The sequence below is a fragment of the Podarcis erhardii genome (genome assembly GCF_964252035.2).
Source record: "Podarcis erhardii genome assembly, chromosome: 7".
Taxonomy (NCBI): Eukaryota; Metazoa; Chordata; class Lepidosauria; order Squamata; family Lacertidae; genus Podarcis; species Podarcis erhardii.
In genome coordinates this window covers 44158571-44183162 of record NC_138511.1, presented here as the reverse complement: position 1 = coordinate 44183162, position 24592 = coordinate 44158571, and the positions used below count along the sequence as shown (strand labels likewise).

The following is a 24592-nucleotide window of genomic DNA, read 5'->3' as shown; positions in this document are numbered from 1 at the left end:
TGCCGCCGCCGCCTCCGAGGCTGGCGAGGCCCACTGCTCGGGCTCCGGCTCGGGCTGCTGTTCCTGCTCCCGGGAGGTGGCGGTGGGGCGCCCCCGGCGGACCCGGACACTCTTGACCTCGCCGGCTGGTGGCGGCGGCGGTTCTGGAGCGCCCCTGGCCGCCGCGCCCGCGGGTAAGAACCGGCCACGCCGATCCCGCTTCATGGCCGTGCAGAGCCCGGCCCGGCCCCCGCTCGGCAGGCTCTGGCTGCGGCTCCGGCAGCGCCTTGGCTCGGCTCCGGCCCGCAGCGCCCCTGGCGGACGGAGGAGCCTGCCCGGGCAGGAGCTCCGCCCGGCAAGGGGCTCCCGCTCGCCTGCCAGCGGGTGGCGGACCTGCTGCGAGACCCGCCTCTTCTCGCCCGGAGCGGGTCTGACGCGGGCCTAGAGACGCGCTGAAAGCAGCTTAGCCGGAGCCGCGCCGTCTCCGCTGCCCTTCGGCGGATGCGCCCGCAGGGTAGGGAGGGCGGCGGTGCGCCTGGAGAAAGACTGCTGGCAGGGGCGGGCACCGGAAGAGTTTTGCCTTTTAAGTCAAAAGGCTGTTTGGCATCAGGGCAAATAACGGGCGCCAACTTGATTAAAATATTGGGGTTGGGGCAGGTCGGTGCCATCCCGCACAACTGATTACAAGACATGGTATGCACACACCATTTGAATAGCAGTGCCCATCCACTTTGGGGGACCCCAGTTGGCTCCTGCGATGGGCGCAAAGTTCTGGTGTTATGAAAAAGGGACAAAAAGTTTTCTCTATCCACTTTCTGAGCTTTCCTGAGGAGAGCATTCCAGAGAGAAAGATGGTGTTCACCACCACTTAGGACAGTGAGCACATGAGGTGAGGAGGCTCTGAAGACGGGCAGGGTCCTGTAGAGAGTAGAACCTGGATCTACAGAAAGTAGATGCCATTGTGGTGCTGGCAAGCAAGCAAGCAAGCAGACAGACAGACAGACAGACAGACACACACTCCTCAAGGCAAGCAACCCATCCTTTACCACTAGACCCCTGCTGTTACTTGAAGAAAAGCCTCTTTGCATAGGTAATGTTTATTATCACCACTGTATAATAAATATTTAATTTACTACATAAGTAGTGTACCTTCTAAACTGGGCAATTTTGCCCCCAAATCCGGGGTGGGGGGTGGGTTTAAAGCATTGGTGGCATAATAAAGGTGCCTCAGAGTGTGTTCTAGGTGTTCTATGCATGCTTAGGGGGTAATAAGGAACCTGAGAAGTGCAAAGGATCATTTTCTTACCTATTGCGAAAACTGTGGGTTTTGTAGGTGCATAAGCATATTTGCTATGGGCTTGCATATGTGTGTTACTTGTAAGACAGGCTGCACACACCAAACATTAGGCATGACTTCTCACAAAGAATCCTGGGAACTGTAGTTTACTCCTTGCAAAGCTTCAATTCCCAGCACCCTTAACAAACCAGTTTCCAGGATTCTTTGGGGAAAACTACAGTATATTTTTTAAATGTATATTGTGTATGCAGCCAAAAAGTACGCTACCCTTTGCTCCTTTTGTGCTCTCCTCCCAAATATTCTCATGTAGCACCTCCACTACAAGGGGACCAGCCTGCGATATTCTTGCTCAAATGAGCATAATGCTAATGTGGTGAGCCAATGCAAAATTAGGCTTGCCATACGTCAGGAAAATTACTGACATGTCCTGGTGTTCGGGTGTAAAAGTGGTGTCATGGGGGAATTTTGCCGAATCGGCAAAATGTCAGGGAAAACCTAGATGTATGGCAACGCGATGGAAAAACCAGCGGAAACAGTTTCAAAAGCTCAGCAATGTTGGGGTCCAACTTTGCGGGTGTCAGGAATTTTCTTTTTGAAATATGGCAACCCTAGCAAAATCCTTAACAACCAAGGCCCCAAAGGGTCTTTCGGAGCGTCTTGCAAGCCCAAAGGTCGCGCTCGGGAAAAGCGACGAGCCTCCTTGCGCGCTGCCGGCCAATGGCAAAGCAGACGGTGAGCGCTGCTGGCAACAGCTCCGCCCACTTCTGACCTCATATGCCCCGGCTCCGGTGCTCTAACTCATCCGGTTCTGCCGTGCCCGCTCTCTATTCTTCCCGACCGGGCGGTGCTCCCTAGAGGAAAGGTTCCGGCCCAGCCATGGCCGCCTCGGCACCCGCCCCGGCAACCCCGGAGCCAGCGGCGAAGCCGCTACAGGGCGCCATGAAGCTGGCCAGGGGCGCCCTCGAGCTGGACGCGGGAGACCGGCCGCGGGTGAGACGGGATCGGGGAGGGGCGGCGAACAGCTCCCCTCCGGCTTTAAAGGAGAGGGGAGGTTTTGCTTGGGTCGGAGTACGTGTGAATGCGCATTCCGTGTTAGCTGCTGCTGGGGGTTTGGAATGGCTTTGAAGAGAGGGGAGGGGTTGAGGTGCCTTTGGATTCCCCAAGCCCCTCTCTGCCCGACGTCCACGGGCCCGGGCAGGGTGGGGCTCTTTCCTCTGCGGCGGACAAAGACCCTGCGGGGCATCCCGCTCCTTCTGCGCCAGCGGCCCATCCAGTGGTCAGCGCTGCCCAGCTCCCCACTTTCCTCGGCCTTAGCGTCCGGCCCCCTACCCTTGCTTTGGAAGCGCCCTTGCACACGCCTCGCATCGCTTCAAGCTCCGTATTGCAAATGCCGTCTGCGTCCGTTGCTTTGTTCCACGACTAGATTGCTGTCTTTAAAAAAACAACACTAAAACGATTATTCATGTGGTGCCTTCAGTGGGTTTCCTTTACTGGTTTCCTTAGGAGGATTTAAATGCACCAGGCTGGTGCCTTCCAGATGTTTTAGACTACAACTCCCATCAGCCCTTCTTAGGGGCTGATGGGAGCTGTAGTTCATAAGACGATCCTGCTGGATCAGACCAATGACCCATCTAGTCCAGCATCCTGTGGCCAACCAGATGCCTGTGGGAAAGCAGAGCCTGAGTGCAAGAACACTCTCAGCAAAGTGTTTTCTAGCAACTAGTATTCAAGAGCATAGCTGCCTCCAACTGTGGAATCTGGAGGGTACCATGTTGGATCAAGCTAGGCCTTGCCCTTTCACGAACACTCATTTATTTGGCTTTAAGTTAGGATTAGAGCCTGCCGCACCCCCTTCAGGGCCGAGAGTAGCATTTCTTTGTGGCCAACCTTTCAGGGGTTGCATGTCAGGGGTGGGCATGGCCAGAGGCAAAACTGAGCAGAGCAACAGATGTGGCGTCATTACATTAAATGTTCCTGCAAATGGCCAATTGCCAAGAAAAGCCGACATGGTCACATTTTATTGCAAAAAAGGAAACTTCCCCCAAATGAGAAGCTTCCCCCAAATGGAATTGGTAAAAAGAAATTTGAAAGGCAAAGTCAAGAGATTCAAATCATTCCAAAATGCTTGGGAGATGTTTAAAAACATAATATTAGAAATTCCACTGGAGTGTATACTGCAGATCAGGAAGGGACCACGAGGTCCAAGAAGATGCCAGTGCTGTTAGAGGCAAGGAGGCTTCCTTTAAAAAGTGGAAGTCTTGTCCAAATGAAGGGAACAAAAAAAAAGCACAAACCTTTGCACAAAAAGTGCATGCAGACAGCAAGGAATGCTAAAAATATATATTGAGCACATTAAGACATTATATATATATATATATATATTGAGCACATAAAAACATTAAGACAACTACAAAGTAGTTCTTTAAATGTATTAGTAGCAGGAGACTTTCTTGGCAGGTGGTTGGTCCCTTTGGCACACGAGGGAGTCAAAGGTGTGCTAAAGGAGAATAAAGAAATTGCAGAGAAAGCAAATGAGTTATGTGGGTCTTGTCTTCACTATGGAAGATATAGGGCAGACCCCATGGCCTGAACTAACTTCTGCAAGAGGGGAGTATGAGAAACTGAGGCAGATACCGGTGACAAGAGATGGACTTGTAGGCCTAAGAAACAAAATAAAAATTATTGTGTTTGAATCCTGCTTGCAGGTTTCCATAGGCATCTGGTTGGCCGCTGTGAGAATCGGATGCTAGTCTAGATAGATCTTTGGCCTGATCCAGCAGGCTCTTCTTATATTATTACCCCCTGCTCTATAGCACCCCAAGTGGCAATATTTTCAGGGCTGACAATGCAAATAGCCCACTGCCTGAGAGAGCTGGCACAGCATCCTCTGGGACAGGATTCTGACTCATGCCTCCCAAATTGTTGCCCTCCAGCCAAGCATCTTGGACTGGTCGTGAGGATGGGAAGAGGAGGAGCTGTGTACCGATAGTGGGGACTTGCCCTGCTGAACTGAATTTCTCTCCTGTCTCCCTCTGTTTGGCAGGAAGCCTACGTGGAATATCTGAAGAGCATCAGCTACATTTCCCAGGTCCTGTTGGAAGAGGCGGCAGCAGGCAATGGTGTGTCTAGGGTTTTGCTTTGCAGCTTAAGTGGTTGCTCTCCAGGCTGGTTTATGTTTCTCGTGGCTGGAAGGTGCCACTTCCCAAGGTGGCGATGGGTGCGTGTGGATTGCTGAGCCCTTAGGCTGCCTCCATGGCTCTTAAGAATGTGTTCTACGGGGGACTAGGAGGGCTGTTAAAAATAAGCAAACACGTTTGGATACTCAGGACCATAACAAATATTTGTAGAGCTCAGAGATAACAACCAGTGTATTTGCTTAGCGAGTTGTGAACTCTGCTGTGCCCCACCCCACCAAGTTTTCCTGCTAGTCAATAACATCCCTCCTCTCCTGGATAGTGAAGCTGGCTGGACAAAACTGGGCAGATATTATGGCTCCCATTTGGCATGGAGTCTTCAGAATGTCGAGGTGGAGGGGCTCTTGAGAAGGCCCTTTGTTAAGCTGCTGTTGGCTGGAGGCACACTGCCAATTGCTGCAGTTCTTGAGTGTGTTTGTGGAAGGCTTTGGGGCAGCTCTTTCCTGATGCGGTTCCTGCAAGATGGGCCAATTGTTGTGGAATAAGTATGGAGAGCATAGCCTTTCTGGCAAGATGGGGACAGGGAAGGTGACCTTGTGGTTGAAGATAGTGAGCCTGAGGATATTTGACTTCCAAATGTGACGGGGCTGAGGCATTGCACTTTTTCTGTCCTTCCCTTACAGTGGATGGAAATGACATGACACCCGACACTCCAAAGATGCTGAAAGTGGCAGAGCAGTGCCTGGAAAGAGCCAAAAGCAGCATTGCCAAAATCGGTGAGGGGTGTTCTTCTCTCTCTCTCTCTTGCTTCATTTCTGTTATTAATTTTGTTGCTAAAATGTGACTTTGGGCTGAAATTCCAGGATGAAAGCTAAGGAGGGGGCTGCATGTTTAATATTCACATCAGTGAATTGTTCATAAATTGCACAACAAGTTATAACAGCTCATCGCAAATCCTTCCAGGGATGGGCCAGGGAGGCTCTGTGGTTCTTTGCTTTGCCCAATGCTGAGCTGTTGTCTTTTCTCCCCGACACCAGGAAAAACTAAGCTGAAGCTGGCAGCAGCGGAGAGGATTTTGGGGCCTGCTCCTGTCTCCCGCCACCGCAGGGTCTTCTCGGATGAAGGTGGGAAGCTGTCGCCTTTCCTGCCTCCCGAGATGTTCCAGAAGCTGCAAATTACAGAAGTGCAGTGTGTGAAAAAGTAAGGGGAGCCTTCTTGATGTGCTGGTGTCTTGACGGGGGGTAAGGGAAGGGTGGTGGCTGAAGCTCCCAGCCTTCTGCTGGAGGTTCCTGGGATAACCAGTTCTGGGCTGAGAGTTTCCTCTGTTTCTGCTGACCCTTTGAAGCGTTTCTGCTTCCTATGCAGGGAGCTCACCCCTCTGGAGGAGGCATCGCTGCAGAACCAGAAGCTGAAGGCCACCTACGAGGCTCGGCTGGCCCGCCTCAACCCCAGTCAAACCATGCAGAAGACATCGCTGGCAAGTGGGGCTTGTGGGTGCAGTGGGTGGCCTGGAGGATGGGTCCCAGTAGGGCTGAGTACAACACCCCACCCCACAATCCAATCTGGGGCCCCTTCTGGCACCTCAAATCCATCCTGATCCTGCCCAGGGCAATCTGGGGCCAAGCTGACCCACATCTGGGCCTTGAATTGATTTGGGTGTCAGCCCATATGTTTAATTAAGCATGTGGTCTGAAGGAGGAAAAAGGAGGCGTTTCCTTCAGTCCTGCTGGGGGCTGCTTTGCCAGAGTGTTCCCTGCAGGGAAGTGCTGGTGAAGCAGACCCCTGCAGAGAGCAGGACTGAACCTTCTGCTCACCAGCTGGTCAGTGTAGAGTTCAGCCCTGCTGGGTGCTGCTTTGCAAGTGGATTTCCTGCAGGGAATGTGTTGGCAAAGCAAACCTTGAAGGGGCAGCCTGCCTCTCCTCCCTGCTCCCCACTGCCCAACTGCTTGCTTTTCAAAAGGCCTGGGGATGGAGCAGCATAGGGATTTGGGGAGTGGGAACCTCCTTGCACAGCCTTGAACAGGTGGCACTGGCTTGGTGGTGGAAGCAGAAGTTGCAGCTCCTCTTCCTGGCTGATCCCTAAGTGCAGCACAATGCAGAGCAGACCCCTACATTGTCCATCTGGCTCCCCCGCTCTGGCCATGGCTGTGGGCTACTCCCCTGGAGGTGCTTAGTTACCTTCTGGTACCCAGCAGGCTGTGCCTCTGCCATCTCCTGTTTTTTAAGAAGCTAATTTCAAGGGTACGACCCACCTGCCACCATAGCAATTTCCTAACAGTAGTGATGGTGGTGCAGTTGTGCATAATGAGTACACAACACCATCCACTGACAAATTGTACCAGCAGTGACAACATGCATGTGAAGCTCCAGGCTACAAAGGTGGAGGATTTGGGGCCCCCACAGCTTCTATGGTTGCTTGTGGAGGAAATGTTTTTGGCGTCCTTGTCCTTTTCCCCCAGTCCTGGTCCAAACAGTTCTGTGAAGTGTAGCCTCAGTGCCATTTCTTTACCCTACAGACGCTTTCCCTTCAGCGCCAGATGATGGAGAACTTGGTGATTGCAAAAGCGCGAGAAGAGACAGTATCCTTTTCTGGGGAAGAATGCTTAATTGCTCTTCAACCATCCTTGGAGGTGGCTAACTCAGGGGGCCATGACAGTAAGACGTTTGGCAGGGACAGTTCCTTGCAGGTTCTCAGATCTGTGAATGGGATTAAATCATACCTGTCTAATTTTTCAGGGGTAGCCAACCCTGATTCCCTCCAGATGTTGACTACAACTCTTGTAGAAACAGATGACTGACAGCAGTGGTTCTCCAGGATTCCAGGCAGGAAGACTCTCCCAGCCCTACCTGGAGAAGCCAGTGGGAATTAAACCTGGGACACCTTCTGCATGCAAAGATGCATTGCCTCCCTCATCACTCCTATCTGCTGTCCGTGTTGGCTGGAGCTGAGCCCACAATACATGGAGGGCACTGTCTAGATTTCCCCTGCCCTAGTTATTCAGGAGCTCTACTCTGAGTGAAGGTCTGGGTCTTTGTGCGGGAGTTGATGGTTATTACTGGGAGATCAGCTTTTGTGTCTCTGCTTTACTGAGATTATCAAGGTGGGAGAAGAATGCAGGCAAACTGGAATGCCTCCAGGAGTCAGCTGCAGGGCAAATTGTAAAATGACAACTAGCTGGAGAAGTCTGGGTGCAGAGAAGGAGGAGGTGGCTGTTACTGGGCCTAAGGGTGCGCAGAATAGTCCGGGCCTTGAAAAGGGAATTAGGAAGGTGAGCCACTTCTTGAGCAGAATGGCCAGAGAGTAAGCCAGGAAGCAGGGCTGACCTGCTCTCGCCAACTTGGTGCCCTTCAGCTGCTTTGGACTACAACTCACATGAAGCCTGAGGTCATGGATGCCACAGCACTGTTGGGATCGGGGAAGGGAGGAAGGGGAAGGAAAGGGTAGAGAGCTGAATTGTGGGAAACTGGATTGGAGGAAGCAGGAACCTCCCCTTTCCACCCTGATTTCAGTCAAATTCGAAGGGAGAGCAGGGATGCTATCTCTTCCCTCTTGACCTTCCTGCGAAGCAGAGAGCCTTAGTGGAAGCTGGGAAGGGCTTTAATCAGCCAAGGGAGGGGGCAGAATGACTGAACAGGAGTCAGAACCAGGCCCCTCCTTCGCAGATGAGAGCACACCCAGCTTCCCCTCGGAGTGTGCACTTGCAGTCTTGACCTTCCCTTGAGGCGAGAGCATCTTCTGAGTGCGCATGCCTTGGCTTTAAAAGAGTGGCAAGAGGGGCGGGCAAACTTGTTGGGACATCTTTGTTGCTTACACTTGCCGCTGAACTTCTTGCCTTGCTCCTGAACTCCCGAATCATTACTTATGAGCCCTCATTCTCCTGCTGAGCCTTTCCCGCCACCTGCCTGAACAAAGCTCTCTTTCTTACGTTCAGGGAAGAACCTCTGCCTGCATATGTTGTGGGGGAGCCAGGTTGCCCAGCTAGCATGGCCATACAATGACAGGCCTGATGGGAGTTGTAGTCCAAAACAGCTGAAGGGCACCAAAGGCTGGCCAAATCTAGTGTCACATCTCCCGCAGTGAGCCAGGCAGATGCCTCTGGGAAGATCACAGTCAGGACCCAGAGGCAGCAGCCTCGCCTGTTTCTTTGTGTAGCAGTTAAGAGTGGTGGACTAGTAATCTGGTGAACCGGGTTCGATTCCCCGCTCCTCCACATGCAGCTGCTGGGTGACCTTGGGCCAGTCACACTTCTCTGAAGTCTCTCAGCCTCACTCACCTCACAGGGTGTTTGTTGTGGGGGAGGAAGGGAAAGGAGATTGTTAGCCGCTTTGAGACTCCTTAGGGTAGTGATAAAGCGGGATATCAAATCCAAACTCTTCTTCTTCTTCGTACCCAGCAACTGAGATTTTGTGGCTCCGACCCTGTAGGTCAAATCCTCCCCCTCCGTTAATAACCAGGGACAGACCATCACATTCTCCTCCATGGATTTGTCTTGCTAGCTGGTTGCAAACCTCTGTCCCTGATCTTCTTTTTTTTAATAGCTGAAAGCAGTTGGACAATCCTGCCATTGTTCCTGTGTCTTTCCCTGCCCCCTCTTCCAGGCTAGGCATGCACACTTTACCCAGACTCCCCTACTTGGATTTACCCCCAACACTGTTTCCTTCTCTTGGTAGACTTTGGAATCTCCCCCCCACCCCAGCACTTTGTATGGATGTCTGTGAGGTCAGATGCTGGTGGCTGGGCTCCTCTCTTCCCCTCCAGTGCCCCCCTTCCCACCCCAACTGACCAGGAGGACTGGAGTTTGTCCTGGATGCCTCCTATGTTTACCTGCCCATGAGCATGCAATGCTTGCAAATGGAGGAACAGGCCCCTTGTTGGCCTCTGGGGAGATGTGGTCACTCTGGCAGAGGCGGAGGAGGAGGGAGTGTTGGATTATGAAACCTTAACTCTGCTTCCCTCCAGCTCCAGAGGAAGATGGAGGAGCGCCGGCTGAGGCTGCAGGAAGCGGCCAACAGGCGAGTCTGCCCTGTGGGGGCCAAGCAAAGCCTCCTTGTGCCCCCAGATCGTGGCTTGGAAAGGGAGGCCTGGGTACTCTGCTCCCCCACTGACCCCGAGCCTTGCGCTTGCATCTCCTTAGGAGGTTTTCCAGCAATGCGGTGCTGACCCCAGAAGAGCAGGAGCAGAGGGCCATTTACGCCGCGATCCTGGAGTACGAGCAGGACCATGTACGTGCGAGGCCAGCGATGGGTGGTGCCGTTGGTTGCGACAGCGCAAAACCCAGTGTCCTCTACCTGGTGCCTCTCAAGCTCCAGCTCTGAAAGGATGTGGTCCTTTACTGGAAAGGGCAGGGGTGACAGAGAGCCACCATGGAGGGCCCAAGTCTGGAAATGGGGTGGAGAGGCTAAATCCACCCAGCATTTTTGGTTGTGCTTAGGGGATTTAAAGGGGAGAGCTGCAGCTTGGCGGGAGAGCATGTGCTTGGCATGCAGAAGGGCCCAGGTTCAGCTCCTGGGGTTGTATTTGAGAAAGGACCCGCTGCCTGGAAAAACCTGGAGAGCTGTTTCCGGTCAGTGTTGGCAATACTGAGCTGGGTTGACTTGGACAAAGGCACCTTCCTGTGCTCTGTGCTAAGCCTTCTCTTTGCAAATCCAGAATCATAACAGGAAGGGAATCTAAGGTCCATTAATGGGAAGTCTCCCCCCTCCCCCTGGCTGAAGGCTAGACTACTTATCCCCTTGCCTGGGTGGGTCAGGCCCCTGAGGGACGTCCCCATCAACAAACACACAGCAGAGGGAATGGAGGCGTCAACCAGCACCATGTTTGCAACTTTTGGTATTTGCAAAGTGGAAAGGGTGGCTGACCCAAGGTGATGGTGTTCTCTGCTCCCACAGGAGTGGCCAAGGTTGTGGAAAGCCCAGCTGAGGAAGAGCCCCAACGATCTGTCCCTGGTGCCCAAGCTCATCTCCCACCTCCTCAGGTAAGGAGCAAATGGTTGTAACCTGTGTGGGCTTTGCTAGGAGGCCTTGGGCAGGAGAAATTACTGCAGTGTGTAATATGTGAGACTGCCTCTGAAGACGGTACAGAAACTTCAGCTGGTACAGAATTCGGTGGCCAGGTTGCTCAGCGGGGCAAGACAGTTTGAGCATATCACACTGATCTTGTCCTGACTGCACTGGCTGCCAATCAGTTTCGAGGCCCAATTCAAAGTTCTGGTTTTGACCTATAAAGACATAAATGGCTCAGGACCACAATACCTCAAGGACCACCTCTCTCCATACGAACCCAGCCAGACCCTGAGATCATCCTGTGAGGCCCATCTTCGTGTGCCTCCTCACAAGAGGTCTGGAGGGTGGCAACACAAGAATGGGTTTTTTTCTGCAGAGGCTCCCCACTTGTGGAATGCTCTCCTCAGGGATATTCACCTGACGCCTCCATTATATATCTTTAGGTGCCAAGCAAAAACATTCCTTTTCTCTCAGGTCTTCGGCTAATTAAACAATCTATGGCCTTTTAAACTGCGTTTGGCAGGTGGTGGGGTATTGTTTTTGTTTGTTACTATGTCTGTATTCTTGTGTTTTTACATTGTATTTTTGGATAATAGTTTTATTAGTTTTCAATTAAAGGTAAAGGTACCCCTGACCGTTCGGTCCAGTCGCGGACGACTCTGGGGTTGCGGCGCTCATCTCGCTCTATAGGCTGAGGGAGCTGGCGATTGTCTGCAGACAGCTTCTGGTCATGTGGCCAGCATGACTAAGCCGCTTCTGGCAAACCAATGCAGCGCACAGAAATGCGCTCATTATAGCAATATCAATTTATAATACAATTACTAATGCCAATTGTTCAAATACTGAATTATATAATTTAGATAAGGTGACCCCCTTCATGCTAGAATTGATGGTTTGATGATTTTCTCTTTTTTCTGCGTTCCAAAATCTTATTAATTTCAATTACATTCTGGTAATAATAATAATCATCATCATCCCTTATACAACAACTGCAGTATTTACATTGTAGTAACTTACATTGTAAACTACTCTGTGACCCTCTGATGAAGGGTGGTATAGAAATTTAATAAATAATATTTTTAGATGGTGGTAGTTGATTGTGGCCCAAGTGGGGGGGGGGTGGCCTTGAGGTTGCCTGTGAGTGCCCTTCTCAGCATTGCCCATGCTCCTGCCATAAGAGACGGTAAGGGAAAAGCATTCATCAGCTGCTGGGGAACTCCCTGCCCCGTGACTGTCTTCAGACAAGTCATTGCCTGAGCCTCTGTCAGAAGCTTAGGAAGGTCTTTTCAGGAACAACTTGTGAGGTACATAGTTAAGTTGTTGCCTAGCCTGGAATTTCAGCCAGCTAATATTTTGGCTACTAGCACATAATCAGACATCTGCTCTCCTCCCAATATGTCTTGCAGACTCTTTGTGGAAATAAACTGGGGGCACCCTGAGCTCCTTGGAGGAAAGCTGGAGAAATAAAGGCAGAGTTGTCACCACCTAACTTCTACTGAGAGTAGACCCACTGAAATTAATAGACCTAGCACAGTAATGCCCATTAATTTCAGTGGGTCTGCACTGAGCTTCACTAACAGTAGATACAACACAAATTATTTTGGTTGGCTGCGCATTCTTACTTGCTTCCAAATGATCTTGGCAAGCAGTGGTGGAAGAGCATCTGTGGGGCCCTCCAGAGGTTGGTGGCTCCCACTCCCCTCTCCCCCAGCATCTGGCATGGTCAATGGTCAGGACTGATTGGAACTGGAGTCCAGCAACATCTGGAGGCCCCCCAGATCTTCCCTGCCCCTGCTGTGTAAAGGGTCTGCTGCTAATCTCTTACACCCACAGACCCCAAACCTTTCAGGAGGCAGCTACTTCAAAGCTTTGATAAACGACAGTAAGGTTGTGACCCTGCACAGACCTCCCTGAGGTCATCCCTCCTCTCGCCCGAGGGTCTTGTGTTCATTTTATGCTGTCTTGAGGTCTAGGAACCTTAAACCCCTCTCGGTTAAAGTCCATGTCAGCTCTTGGGCAGCTGACTTCTCTGCACCTGTTGGCCAAAGGTGGCCTCCTTGTTTTGTTCTGCCCCAAGAAAGCAAGAGAGAAAGTGGTGCAGCCCCCAAAGGGAATGGGTCCGTGGGTGTGGGTCCTTCCTACCATGATTCTCTAACAAGTCCCTTGTTTCCTTGCCTCCAGCTTTGCGGATCACCCCATCTGCCAGCTGCTGCGGAAGCTGCAGTGCTCGGCCTACAGCCGCGTCTATCCACTCGTGAGCTGGGGCAGAGCTGATGCTCGAGCTGTAGGGAAGGTCTCCCGAGGCCTTTCCCTCTCCTCCTCTCTGGACGCCGAGGCCTTCCTCTCGCCAGCCCCCGAGGGACGGAGGCTGCGGTCCTCCCAAAGCATGCACTCCATGTTCTCCGTCCAGGAAAACAACAAGCTCAACCTGCGGCACAGTGTTTCAAGCAGCCCCCTCATCGAGGACCCCAGCCTGAGCACCCTGGAGCGGAGCCTGCCTCGTGAGGAGCCAGCACCTGCCCTGGCAGAGAAGGAGAGTTCCTTCGAAGACCTGGAGCAGTTCTTGTCTGCCTCCGAAGCCTGGCCTTCAGGGCCCCTGAGAGAGCCCCAGGGCCCGCCGGCCGGGAGGAAGCTGTCAAGCCAGCAAGAGCAGCTCAAAGCAGTCGTGAAGGACATTCACAACTCCATTGGTGAGAGCAGCTTAATTTGTCTGCAAGATCGAAAGAGCCTTTTGCATTTATTATGGAGTAAGGCTTTTGTGCGTTAGGAGTCTGTTTCGTCCAATGCATGCAGTTTCATCTGTGTTGCGAACACATATTATATAGATTGGGGCTGTAAAAAGCAAAGTAAGAGGGAAATGAAGCAGTGGTGGCTCACAAATCTGTTTTGGACGACGCAGACATCCTGGCATCAGTACGCCAGTTAATACTCATAACTTTTTAAAAATTTTAAAAATCCTTTCTCTTGGTTCAGGTTTTTTTAATGTAGAATACCTTCTATCTATAGAGCAGCTTACAAAAGATTTTCACAATAAAAACCACCACCAAGTCTTTTGCATCGGACACAGGGCAGGCAGCCATGGCAGGGAGGGGTGACCACTGACCTGGGGGAGGGAGGAGTGCTGTGAAAGTAGCAATGTAAAGGTAAAGGGACCTATAGGTCCAGTCGTGGCCGACTCTGGGGTTGCGGCGCTCATCTCGCTTTATTGGCCGAGGGAGCCGGCGTACAGCTTCCGGGTCATGTGGCCAGCATGACTAAGCCGCTTCTGGCAAACCAGAGTAGTGCACAGAAACGCTGTTTACCTTCCCGCCGGAGCGGTACCTATTTATCTACTTGCACTTTGATGTGCTTTCGAACTGCTAGGTTGGCAGGAGCAGGGACTGAGCAACAGGAACTCACCCCGTCATGGGCATTCGAACCGCCGACCTTCTGATCGGCAAGTCCTAGGCTCTGTGGTTTAACCCACAGTGCCACCCGCGTCCCTGTGAAAGTAGTAAGGATGTGCCAAATCCTACAAAGTTGCAATGGGCAAATATGTGAGAATTGAAAGTTGAGGATTTGCCCTCAGCTTCACCCTCCCACTTCACCATGTTCTTTTGATTTTTTAAAAATCAGAACCAGCAAGCGAACCTTGGGACGCTATCCCGTCTCTGCTGAGAAAATCAGCAGAGCCCCGCAAGTCCTCTTTTGAAACCATCCAAGCAAGCGGGCATCATCCCCACTTCCTGAGGTGGCAAATTCCATCAATCAGCCTCCCCGCACTGCATAGCCTATTGCCTTTCACTTGTTTTGGACTAAAACTCCCATCAGCCCCAGCATCATATGACCATACTGACAGGGGCTGATGGGAGTCGTAGTCAAAAACAGATGAAGGGCACCGAGTTGTCAAAGGCTGCTTTGAAAGATTCATCTTCTGTGGCTCCCTGGGCACCACCAGAAGAGGGCAGCACTGCCTCCCTGGAATCCTTGTCTCCGAAGGCTGTAAGATTGCTGACTCTGTACCTTTCCCCTTAAAAGGGGACCACCACCATCTCGCTTTCATTAGCTGACTGGTCCACAGAACCTACAGTTTTCGGTGGGAGAATAGAGAAAAATCCACACACATGTGCTGAAAATGTTGGTTCACTGGTGGCTGGTGGCCATTGGGACAGGAGGCAGGGAGACCGATAGAATGCCAGAGCCAGGAAGCTTCCTCCTTCTACGCAGGCAAGACTTGAGATGGAGCAGGAGGAACCTGCCAGCCAGTTCACACAGGCAGGAGCTGGCTGAGGGCAGACGGAGGTTTTTGGGGCAGTGCCCCATATGGTGCCCCCAATGTATTATTCTTTTAGAGCTCAGCAATACACACACACACACACACACACACACACACACACACACAAAATGGATCTGCTGCTACACATAACAGGATCTTATTTCCTTGCATTATTCTGATATTTGATATTTGCCTTGCAAGCAGAAGGTCGCAGGTTCAATCCCCAGTATCATCTCCAACTAGGGCTGGGAGAGACCCCTGCCTGAAATCATGGAGAGCCAATCAGTCTGTAGGATACTGAGCTACATGGACCAATGGTCTGACTTGGTATGAGGCAACTTCTTGCGTTCCTGTAATCTAAGTTAGCAAAAAGAGAATAACGAAATGGGAGAGTGTGGAGTGCAGTGTAAGAAAGTTCTGACTTTCCCCATGAGTGCTATTATTATTATTATTATTATTATTATTATTGTTATTGTTATTATTATTATTACTACTACTACTACTACCACCAAATGTCATTATTTTTAGTGCCCCTGCTTTGCTGGTGTCCCAAGGGCGTGCTCAGTCTGCCTTATTGGCTAATCGAGCGCTTCCTTAAAGGACCGGCCTCACTGTGTTGGTTTCATTTGCTCCCCACCCTGTCAGTCCACCTCCTGGGCTGCCTTGTGGAAATGTCCTGTGCCAGTCGCTCTCTGGAGCCTTTCTGGCTTGCTCTGCCTGAATTGTTTCTCTCCCCAGACAGGCTGCTCTCCCTGACTTTGCTGGCCTTTGAGGGCCTGAACACAGCGGCCTCCAAGGACCAGTGTGTGGCACGTTTGGAGGAGGCCTTCTTTGCCCCCCTCTGGGGGCCTCTCCTGGCTGTGTACAGGTAAGGGGGCCAGGCCTTTTCTGGCGGAGATCCTCGTGGCAGGACTTTTCTCAGCACAGCAGGCAGGGCAAGAAAAACCCTGCCTTGTGGACAGTTGTTTCCACTTGGGAGGGAGGATATTGGGCCACCTACCTAGTGGAGGGGCTGGTTTTGCCTGCGATGACTTGTTTTGATATATTCTTTATTTCATAACATTTATATGGCACTTGATTGTAACTCTCAAAACGGTTTACCAAAAAAGCAATTAAAACCGTAAGTGGAAAACAGCTACTGAAAACATTCAGATGGCAATTAAAATCAGTGCTGCGCTACAAACAGATTAAAGCTTATGTAAACATTCTACTTATCTGGTTAGGCTTGCCTAAGCAAAAATGCTTTTAGTAGGTGCCCAAAAAAGGGTCATACAGTGAAGGTGCCTGCCTGATTCAATAGGCAGGGAGTTCCAAAGTTTCTTATGAGTGTGGAGCAGGTATTATGTTGTACCTGCAATAAGTGGTGGTTCAGATTGAAGCGGCTAAGTGGGCTTGTATGGGGCAAGGTATTCCCACAAGTAAACTGGTCCCAGTTAAGGGCTTTGTATACTAACACATTGAATTTGGTCCGGTAGCAAATGATCAACCAGCGTAGGTTTCTGAGCACAGGTGTTGTACGCTGAAAGGGTCATCACTCTCTCATCACTCGTGCTGTGGCATTGTTGTCTGTGACCAGACAGCTGTTTGCTGTTGAATTAAGAGTAAAATGCATTTTCTTTGGATCTGGGTTGGGGCCTGTCAGTTTGGGAAACCCCACAATGTCCATTCAGGCCATTCCTTTCTCTCCCCCTTTGCCCCCCCCCCAGGAATGTCTACAAAGCCCGGGAATCAGCCCTTTCCAAGATCATGGAGCTGCAGAGAAATACGCCCCCCTCTGAAATGGGGATCTCTTCCAAGCTGCTCCCCCAGGGGAACGCCACCTGGGGAATCGGATCCTACCCGTACTGCGCTGCTGTGCAGGAGCTGATGCTGATTCCTCTGGGCAGCTGCCCTCAGAAGAAGCTGGAATGCATAGGTGAGGCTACCTGAGGCAAGTGAGGTGCTGAGCACCCAAGCACTGGAGACCTGTGCAGAATCCAGAACCATCGGTGCATTGAATGCTTGGCAGACTGCATGTCCGTCTATATAGAGTGCTGGGGGGAAAGAAAGCTAGGAACAGATCCGGGCCTTTGGCCCATCCAGCTTCATGCTGTCTTACACTGACTGGCAACAGTTCTCCAGGGTTTCAGGAAGGGAATACTCCCCCATTGGGGTCTGAATCCGAGCATCACAGCTCTTTCACCTCCTGTGGTTTCCAGTGATTGGCATGCGGAAGCATCACTGCCTCCAGCTGTGGAGACAGAGCACAGCTTTTGTGGCTAGTAGCCACTGAGAGCCCTCTCCTCTACAAATCAGTCCATTCCTCTTTTTAAAGCTGTCTAAGTTGGTGAGCTGCATGGACTTGATAACTGACTTTGTATTGTGTTCCTATGGCACCTCTTTTAAACATGCCCACTGTCTTTTGACTGCCGTTCCCTGCAGTGCGGACGTTGCGTGTCATCTGTGAATGTGCTGAGGAGTACTGTGGGGGCCGGGAGGGCCGGCCCCAGCCGGCATCGTCTGCCATGTAAGTACTGCAGCCCAAGTCCTTCCTATGTGGAGAAGCAGGCAGAAACTGAGCCCTGGGTTGGCCCTGGGTGGCAAGAGGCTTCCTCTGTCTTGGAGCCTGCCCCTTCCTTGAGGTGTGGGCTGCTGCTGCTTACTTCCTTTACACAGGCCCTCCCCTCCCCTCCTCTGCTGTCTGGAGCTCCCGGCACTGCCATTGACTCACTCTCGCTGGCTCCAGGCTTTCCGCTGCCCAGACACGCACCCAGCAAGGGGGCTCGGCCGTGATGGATCCCTTCCGACAGCGGGGCTCCCCGCTGTGCCCAGCCTGAGTGCCGGTCCCCGCGCCTGTGGACCGAGCCCGAGTCTGCCAATTAAGGAGCTTGGATCTGTCAGAGGGACTTAGCCCACGAGCTCCAGAAGGGCAGCGGGGAGGGAGGGAGGGGGGAGCGGCTTCCCAGTCAAGCAGCGCTTAGCCAGGCAAAGGGGGAGGGAGGACTGTCAAAAGAATTAAAGTGGGCGAGGGCAAGACAGCCCAAGGGCTTCAGGGGCAGAGCTCCAGGCCAGGCAGGAGGGGCCCTGAGTCTTGGGACAAGTCTGCCAGGCTCCCCGCTGAGCAAGGGGAAGGAATGCAAGGGAGGCTGGGGCCTGCCTCCAGGGATGCTTTGTCTCGCCTGTTCCCCACATTCCAGGGCTAGGCAAGTGGGGAGCTGCTTCCTCTCCCCTGGCCGACTTGCGTCAGGGCGCCTCCGACCACTGGCTGCTGGGGAAGGCCCTGGCATCTGGGCAACAGCTGGCAAACTGACCAGCCTCTCTATCTCTCTCTCTCCCACAAGATTTACAATTGTGGTGCAAAAAAAGCCTTCTTAGGTTGTATGAGTAGCTTGTTATGCCTGTCTTGGGCTGGCTTGCTTTCTTACCCTCTTGGTCACACCCCTCCTCATTTCAACCACACAGTGTTGTTTGCTAAAATGCATTCTAGTTTTTTTAAAAAGTTTGTTTTATTGTTTTCTTATAGAATTGTAGAGTTGGAAGGGACCCTAGTCCAGCCGCCTGCCATGCAGGAATCCCAGCTAAAATGGCAAAGCAAGAAGCAGTAGTAGAACAAAAGTCCAACTTTCCATGCTTTCCAAAGATGTGATGTCAGATTGCATCCCTTAAGTCATGCCAACATGCATTCTGTCCACCTTTAGCAAGGAAAAGCTGTGCCCATGATCAGAGCCTTCTCTGCAGAGGCCCCCAGCATGAAGGGCTGCCTTATCCATTCCCTGACAGGTGTCTTTCGACACAGCCAGACAACTATGGGCTTGCAGTGCATTTCGGGGGACTCTCATGCATTCTGAGTTCTCATGAACTCCGCCCCCGCCCCCCCCCCCCCGCAATGCTTTGGCTGTCACTAGTGTGCTGGGTACTCCCTAGCTGCCTCTTGCTGAGCCAGACCAAGCACCTCTGGGCACTTCTTGTGCTAAATCTGCCATCGGTGGGGCCCCTGAGCCAGCCCTCCCCTCCCTGCAGTGTGGGCCACAAAGCTGATGTGGAATTTTGTCTTGCAGTGGTGCTGACGATCTCCTTCCCATCCTTTCCTACGTGGTCCTCAAGAGCAACCTGCCTCAGCTGGTCTCGGAGTGTGCTGCACTGGAGGAGTTCATCCACGAAGGGTAGGCAGCAGGGAAGAAGCGCCTCTGTCGGCCACTGTGACAAGCAGGGGCCGACCTCTCTTGAAGAGAAGGCAGGCAGGCAAGCATATCAAAAGCATATCCCAGTTGAAACCTGCAGGTGTAATTTAATAGTTGACTGATTCAGAAGTCATGTCCGTTCCTGTATGTTTTTAGGTGCTAAATGCATACTCTGCAAGCCTTTTAGCAAGTCAAACCACTGGTCCAGCTAGCTCAGTGTTGTCTGCACAGACTGGCAGTGCTCAGCCACTGAGAATAGTTGAGGGCATTTCCTGCCACAGCAGCTCCTAGTCACTGGGCATAGTTCTGCCCCCCATTCCCTGGGTGGTTTGGGATGGATTCCTTTGCTCCAGAGGGGATCTAGTGCCTCACTCCATCCCCTTCTCCAAATTTCTGGAGTCATGAGCCTTCAGCCACAGGCCCACCCAAGGCAATACAATCTGGCTGGCGCAGACACAGACACCATTGCCTAAATCTGGCCGCATCTAGCTCTGCCCACCCACAACCTCTGTGCCGCCCGCCTCCGCATGGGGAAGGAGTCCCTCCACCACCACCTCAGGCTGTCGGCTCTGCTTACATGGCCTGCCAGCTTTGGAGTCTGAGCAAGACGCAGCCAGCATGTGGGTGAAGCAGCCAAGGCATAATCAGACTGGACAGGCGCATGGGGATCGCGGCTCGGCTCTGGAGCCTCTCCTCTCCAACCTTGCTCTGTTTTGACTGGGAAATGTCCCCATTTCGAGCCCTGAGGCCTCCACAGATAACCCAGAAGCTGCCTAGTGGCCTGGTCACAGCCAGGCATGCAGCCAATTGCAAACTCCAAAAAGCTCTCTTTGTTTTTCTAACTTCTCTGTTTTCAGTAGATACTTCCGTGATTTGTTTTTTGTCCCTGGAGGGACTCAGAGCCTTCCTAGCTGAGCTTGTTCATTATCTGATTGACTGTCTTTTTGGTTTATGCTGTTTTGTCTCAAAAGACTGCAGGGATGAGCACTGAGAACAGCACCCAGCCAGCATAACTTTACCTCCATCCTCTCATTTCTGCTCTGTTTAGGCTTTGAACATTTGCCCTGAGTGCAGAAAAGATCTGGGTGACTCCAAAGCTTGCTCCAAGCATCTTAATTATGAATCCATCATTTTTTTCTCCTTAAAAAAGCTTTGCTCTTTCCTGCTGCCTTCAGTAGACGAGTCCTGCAGGTAGCTGAGACCAGGATCGCCTTCTAGTTCATCGTACCCTGTCCTGCAGTGGCCAGCCAGGCATCCCCATGGGAAGCCCACACAGAGGAGAGAAAGGAGGACAGCAGGCCTTCTTCCCTGAACATTTCCAGCATTCAGAGCCAGACTGCCTCTGAACCTGGAGGCTCCACCTGGCCCCCGTGATTGACACAGCATCCTCCATGAAATTGGGCAGTGCATTCAGGACAGACAAAAGAAAGTACCTCTCCATGCAGTGCATGGTTATATTTGCTCCCACATGAGGCAGTGATGGCCACCAAGTTGTGGGGCTCCAAAAGAGGAATAGACCAATTCATAAAGGATGCGGCTACTCCACACGATGGCTATGCTCTCCCTCCACTGTCAGAGCCATCTGCCTCTGAATGCCAGTTGCCAAAACCTCAGGAGAGGAGAGGGCTGTGGTGCTCAGGTTCAGGTTGCAGGCTTCCCATTGGGTGGCCTGGGGGCCACTGTGAGAACAGGATGCTGAACCCGATGGGCCATTGGCCTGATCCAGCAACAAGGCTCTTTTTTGTTGTTGTCAACACTTTCATTGTCTTTTCTCATATTACCTTATTTAGTCAAGAAACACAACAGACTGCAACAAGAATATAAAAACAAAACATGCATAGTTTGGTTCTCTTCATATGTTCATTTAAAGTCGCCCAATTCCATAAATTAATGCAGGGTTCTTGCTCGTCCTGAGTTCTAATATGATGGGAGAGGAAAAAATTACACCTCATTTTCTTGCTTGCATACCCTCTACTACAGGTGTTGCCTGTTGGCTTTAAGGCCCTGAGAGTTTCAGCTTCTCCAGCCAGTCACTTGGACATTGCCATCTGCCTGATGTCTCTCCCTGCAGATGCTGAGCAGATCTTTCTCTGACACTCTCGTTTCAGGTATCTGATTGGCGAGGAGGGGTACTGCCTGACCTCCCTGCAGAGCGCCCTCTCCTACGTGGAATCCCTTCGCCGTCCCATCCTGCAGAAGTAGCTGAGCTCTGCCATGGGGTGCCAAGGCGATGGCCTCCCCCTCTTTCCTTCTCCCTCAGGTGGGGACACTCCTGCCCCTCTCCTCCAGTCTGTGAGATTTCAGCTTGTGGTGTTCTCCAGAGGGGCCCCCCTTTTCCCCCTGCCTGCAGAAAACAAACCTGCTGAGGAAGAGGAGGCCTCCTGCCCCTCCCTGGACTCTGTGCAATATTGGCAGGCGACATCTTCATAGCCTTTTGTATTAGCCTGAAATGTTGGAAGGGGGTCCCTGCCTTTCAGCGTGGACTGATGTGGGAAGGGGGTGGTATCTGACACTACCCTGGCTTTTTTTGGGGGGGTGCCTCTCCCAAGCCTCGATTTGCTGCTGACTCTCTGCCTGGATGCTCTAGGGGGGACAACGAGAATCAGGCTGTTTCCCTCTCCTGTTTCCCTTGGCTAAGGAGAATCCTCTGTCCCTGTCCCTCCCCAGATTCATTGTATTTGCTGCTGGGTCCAAGGAAGCCAAGCCCCTACGCCCATCGTAATGTGGGAATTCTTTTTAGCGTCTGCAAGAGCAGCGATGGGCACCTGCCTAGGCCAGCATCTCCTGCCACCACTACCACCACCACCCGGCCTGCATGCTCCCTCTTGCATCCTTGCTTTTGCTACATGGGTGGTCTGCAGTGGGGAATCAGGAAAAAGGGGGCAGGGAGCAGAGATCCTGCTGGGATTCATACTGTGAGGTAAGAGAGGGGAGGCTGATGTTGTGTGTGTCAGAATTTGCACGAGAGAGAGGCGTATGGATGTTACATGCATGTATGCTTGGTGAAGCAGGGTAAGACCGGTTCTTATCCACTCCCACTCACTGAAATCATGGGATCGGTGCAGTTTTTAGAGGCTGTTTGCACTGCCTCCCAAGTGCATGGATTTCAGAAAGGAGTGACTGTGTGTGAGAGAGTGTTTGTGTGTGTGTGAGAGAGAGAGAGAGAGTGTTTGTGTGTGTGTGTGTGTGTCAGAATTTGCACGATCTACTGAAGATAAGCTTTGGGCCAGAGTGGAAGCAAAGCCCTGGAGCATTTTGAGGCCTCTGGATGAATTTGCACAAAGCCCCTGCAGGTGTGTTGCCTGAGTTGCAGTTGAGCCACGCACTGGCAGGACTTCCCTCTGCTACGTATTCCGGAGGAGTCAAATGGGACTTTGGGAAGGGAGGCCCTGTGATACCTGCGTGAGCCACACCTGCGCTGTAAGCCCTTCCAAGCTGGGGGGAGGTTTCGATGAGCAGAATGGGGAGCAACGGGTCTGATGGGGGGTGATCTTCCTCCTTCCTCCTACTGTTGTTATTATTGTGAATATTTATTTATGATCACACTCCTCACTCTTTCCTCCAAGGAGCTCAAGCTGGCTTACGTGCTTCTTACATGCAAGCCTCACAACAGCCCTGTTAGGTTGGCTAGCCCCTCTGCTGCAAAGACACATTGGCTGCTGTTAAAGGCAAGGAGCAGCAAACATTGTAAAGCAATGAGGGTCCAGGTGCTGCTGTTCATGCTCATCGCTGCCTCCTCCTGCAGTGCCCCTGCCTGGCCAGCCATGACTCCTCGAGCCTAAATTGCTGGTTCCTTCTCTTTCCACTTGTCCAGCTTTGCTCTTGGTGGGCTGTAATAAACACACTGTCTTCTGGCTCCTCAGAAAGTCGTGTTGTTTTTTTTAAGCAGGAGGGAGCATTGACGGTTGGGTGGAGACATGTTTTTATGAGCTCTTCCCCTCCACTCAACATGGGATCAGTTTGAGGGATCATAAAGCCAGCTTGCCTGATCATCGGATGAATTTAGTTGGCCACACACTTTGGGGAGACGGCAATAGACCAGACCTGTGGAGGGGCAATAGACCAGACCTGCGGAGGAGCGGAGGGGTGATGGGCTGTTTGTGGCTCACTGGAGGTATTCTAAGCAGGGCCTATTTTCACCCCCTCCCACCTCTTTGCAGGAAGATGTGAAGACCAATCACAGTATGATTGTCTCGTCAACAGTATGCAACCTTTATCTTCTGTACTGCTCTTCCTCTCCCTGGATTCAACAGCACTGGGTTGGGGCAGGAGTTAGTGCCAATCTCCCAAGCCTGTTGCAGCTGCCCATGCAACCATGCTATGCCAACCACGTCCTCTTCCATGTGAAAGTTGTCGTGAGGATATGCCATTTCTGTAGAACCCAGCAAAGAGTGGGGAGAAAACTGAACTGGGGCATGTGGAGAGATCAGAGAGGGGTAGAAATGATGGTCCTGGCTTCAGCCCTGAGATGTTGGGGAGATGCAGGGCTGAGAGAGAGAGAATATGCAAAGAGAAAGGGCAGTGTTCATCAACCTTGGGTCCCCAGGTGTTGGACTACAATTCCCATCATCCCTGATTAAGCCGGCAGGGGATGATGGGTGTTGCAGTGCAACAAAAGCTGGGGACTCAAGCTTGAAGAGCACTGGTCTAGAGGAAGAGGAGGTGTAGGCGAGGTGTGTTTGGGGGTTCAGAGATGAAAAGTGGCCCAAAAGAGACTTAAAATCCACTGAGTTAAAATGGTAACAAAAGTTCTGTTGCATTCACCCAAATCTCCAAGCAGCAAAAGACTCCAGGGAGTTCCTGTGCTTACCTAGGGTTCTGTTTCCTTTGAATGAAGGTCAGCGGAGGCTGCAGTGTTTTTCAAGAAATATGGTTTTACTTAACACTCCAGCAGGTCTTGCTTCCTCATTTGGTTTCCAGAGAAGCCCCAAACTTTGGGTCCAACACTGAGCAAGACAAGCCTCTATGTCTCCAGCTTCCAATATCAGCTGAAACACACACACCCAGCCCCACCCCACACCTTTCTCCCTCCTAGGATGACTTGGCATCCAGCCAGGTGAGGTGAGAAAAAGCCCACCCATTTGTGTCTATGGCATCAAGACAACCTCTTTGGGCATGTAAATGGCAGTACTTAGCTAGCCAGTTAAGACCATTGCCTCAATGAAGGAGCTGTCACCTTTCTCTTACCCCACAGACACAGAATCACAGGTTTGGAATGGACCCATGGGTGTCATTCAGACTGAACCCCCCCCCCTTCAAAAACAAACAAACCCTATAAGAGTTCTTTGCTGCTGCAACTGAAACAAAGCCACATGGCCCTCTTGAATGTAAATGTGATTTGAATGGTTCTGCCACCATTGAGCTGGACCAGGGCAGGGGACAGAGGCAATTTACAGTGAGTCTCAAAGAGAAGTTTATATTCATTTAAGATCTCTCTCTTCATAGGCCTGTAAGAAGGACCTTAACAAACATCTTGTGGTAGCTTAACAAGGAGGATGTGTTTTCTAAGACAACAATCTGCCCTCTGGGTGGGGTTTTCCCGACTCCCCTCCAACTTCTGCATGTATGGCCCCTTTGTTCTTCGATAGAAATCGTTTAACACAAAAACTCCCGCCCACCAAAAAGGGAGATGAGATGCTTCTCATTCTTTTTTCTTTCCTTGCAGAAAGGCACGTACTTTCTCTGGAAAGGAGGGGGCCTTGGAAAACAGCTAGTGGGAGCCAGGCAGGGACCTTCGGTGCTGAGCTCTCCCAAATATGATTGC

General features: G+C 51.8%; 1 protein-coding gene across 2 annotated transcripts; it reads left to right on the top strand.

Annotated features, from left to right (window-relative positions):
• Positions 1–509: 509 nt before the first annotated feature.
• On the top strand, positions 510–22694 carry VPS9D1 (VPS9 domain containing 1). 2 transcript variants are annotated; one of them, XM_081872054.1, is made up of 15 exons: positions 510–1069; positions 4320–4395; positions 5094–5186; positions 5448–5610; positions 5776–5887; positions 6927–6989; positions 9371–9423; positions 9546–9633; positions 10300–10385; positions 12595–13103; positions 15407–15536; positions 16375–16583; positions 17090–17174; positions 18706–18810; positions 20937–22694. In XM_081872054.1, the coding sequence occupies exons 3-15, from the start codon at positions 5108–5110 to the stop codon at positions 21028–21030; spliced, it is 1776 nt and encodes a 591-aa protein (XP_081728180.1). In that variant the 5' UTR covers positions 510–1069; positions 4320–4395; positions 5094–5107; the 3' UTR covers positions 21031–22694. The 2 variants fall into 2 exon arrangements, with proteins under 2 accessions (XP_081728180.1, XP_081728179.1); XM_081872053.1 differs by lacking the exon at positions 510–1069 and adding an exon at positions 2077–2266.
• Positions 22695–24592: the final 1898 nt, after the last annotated feature.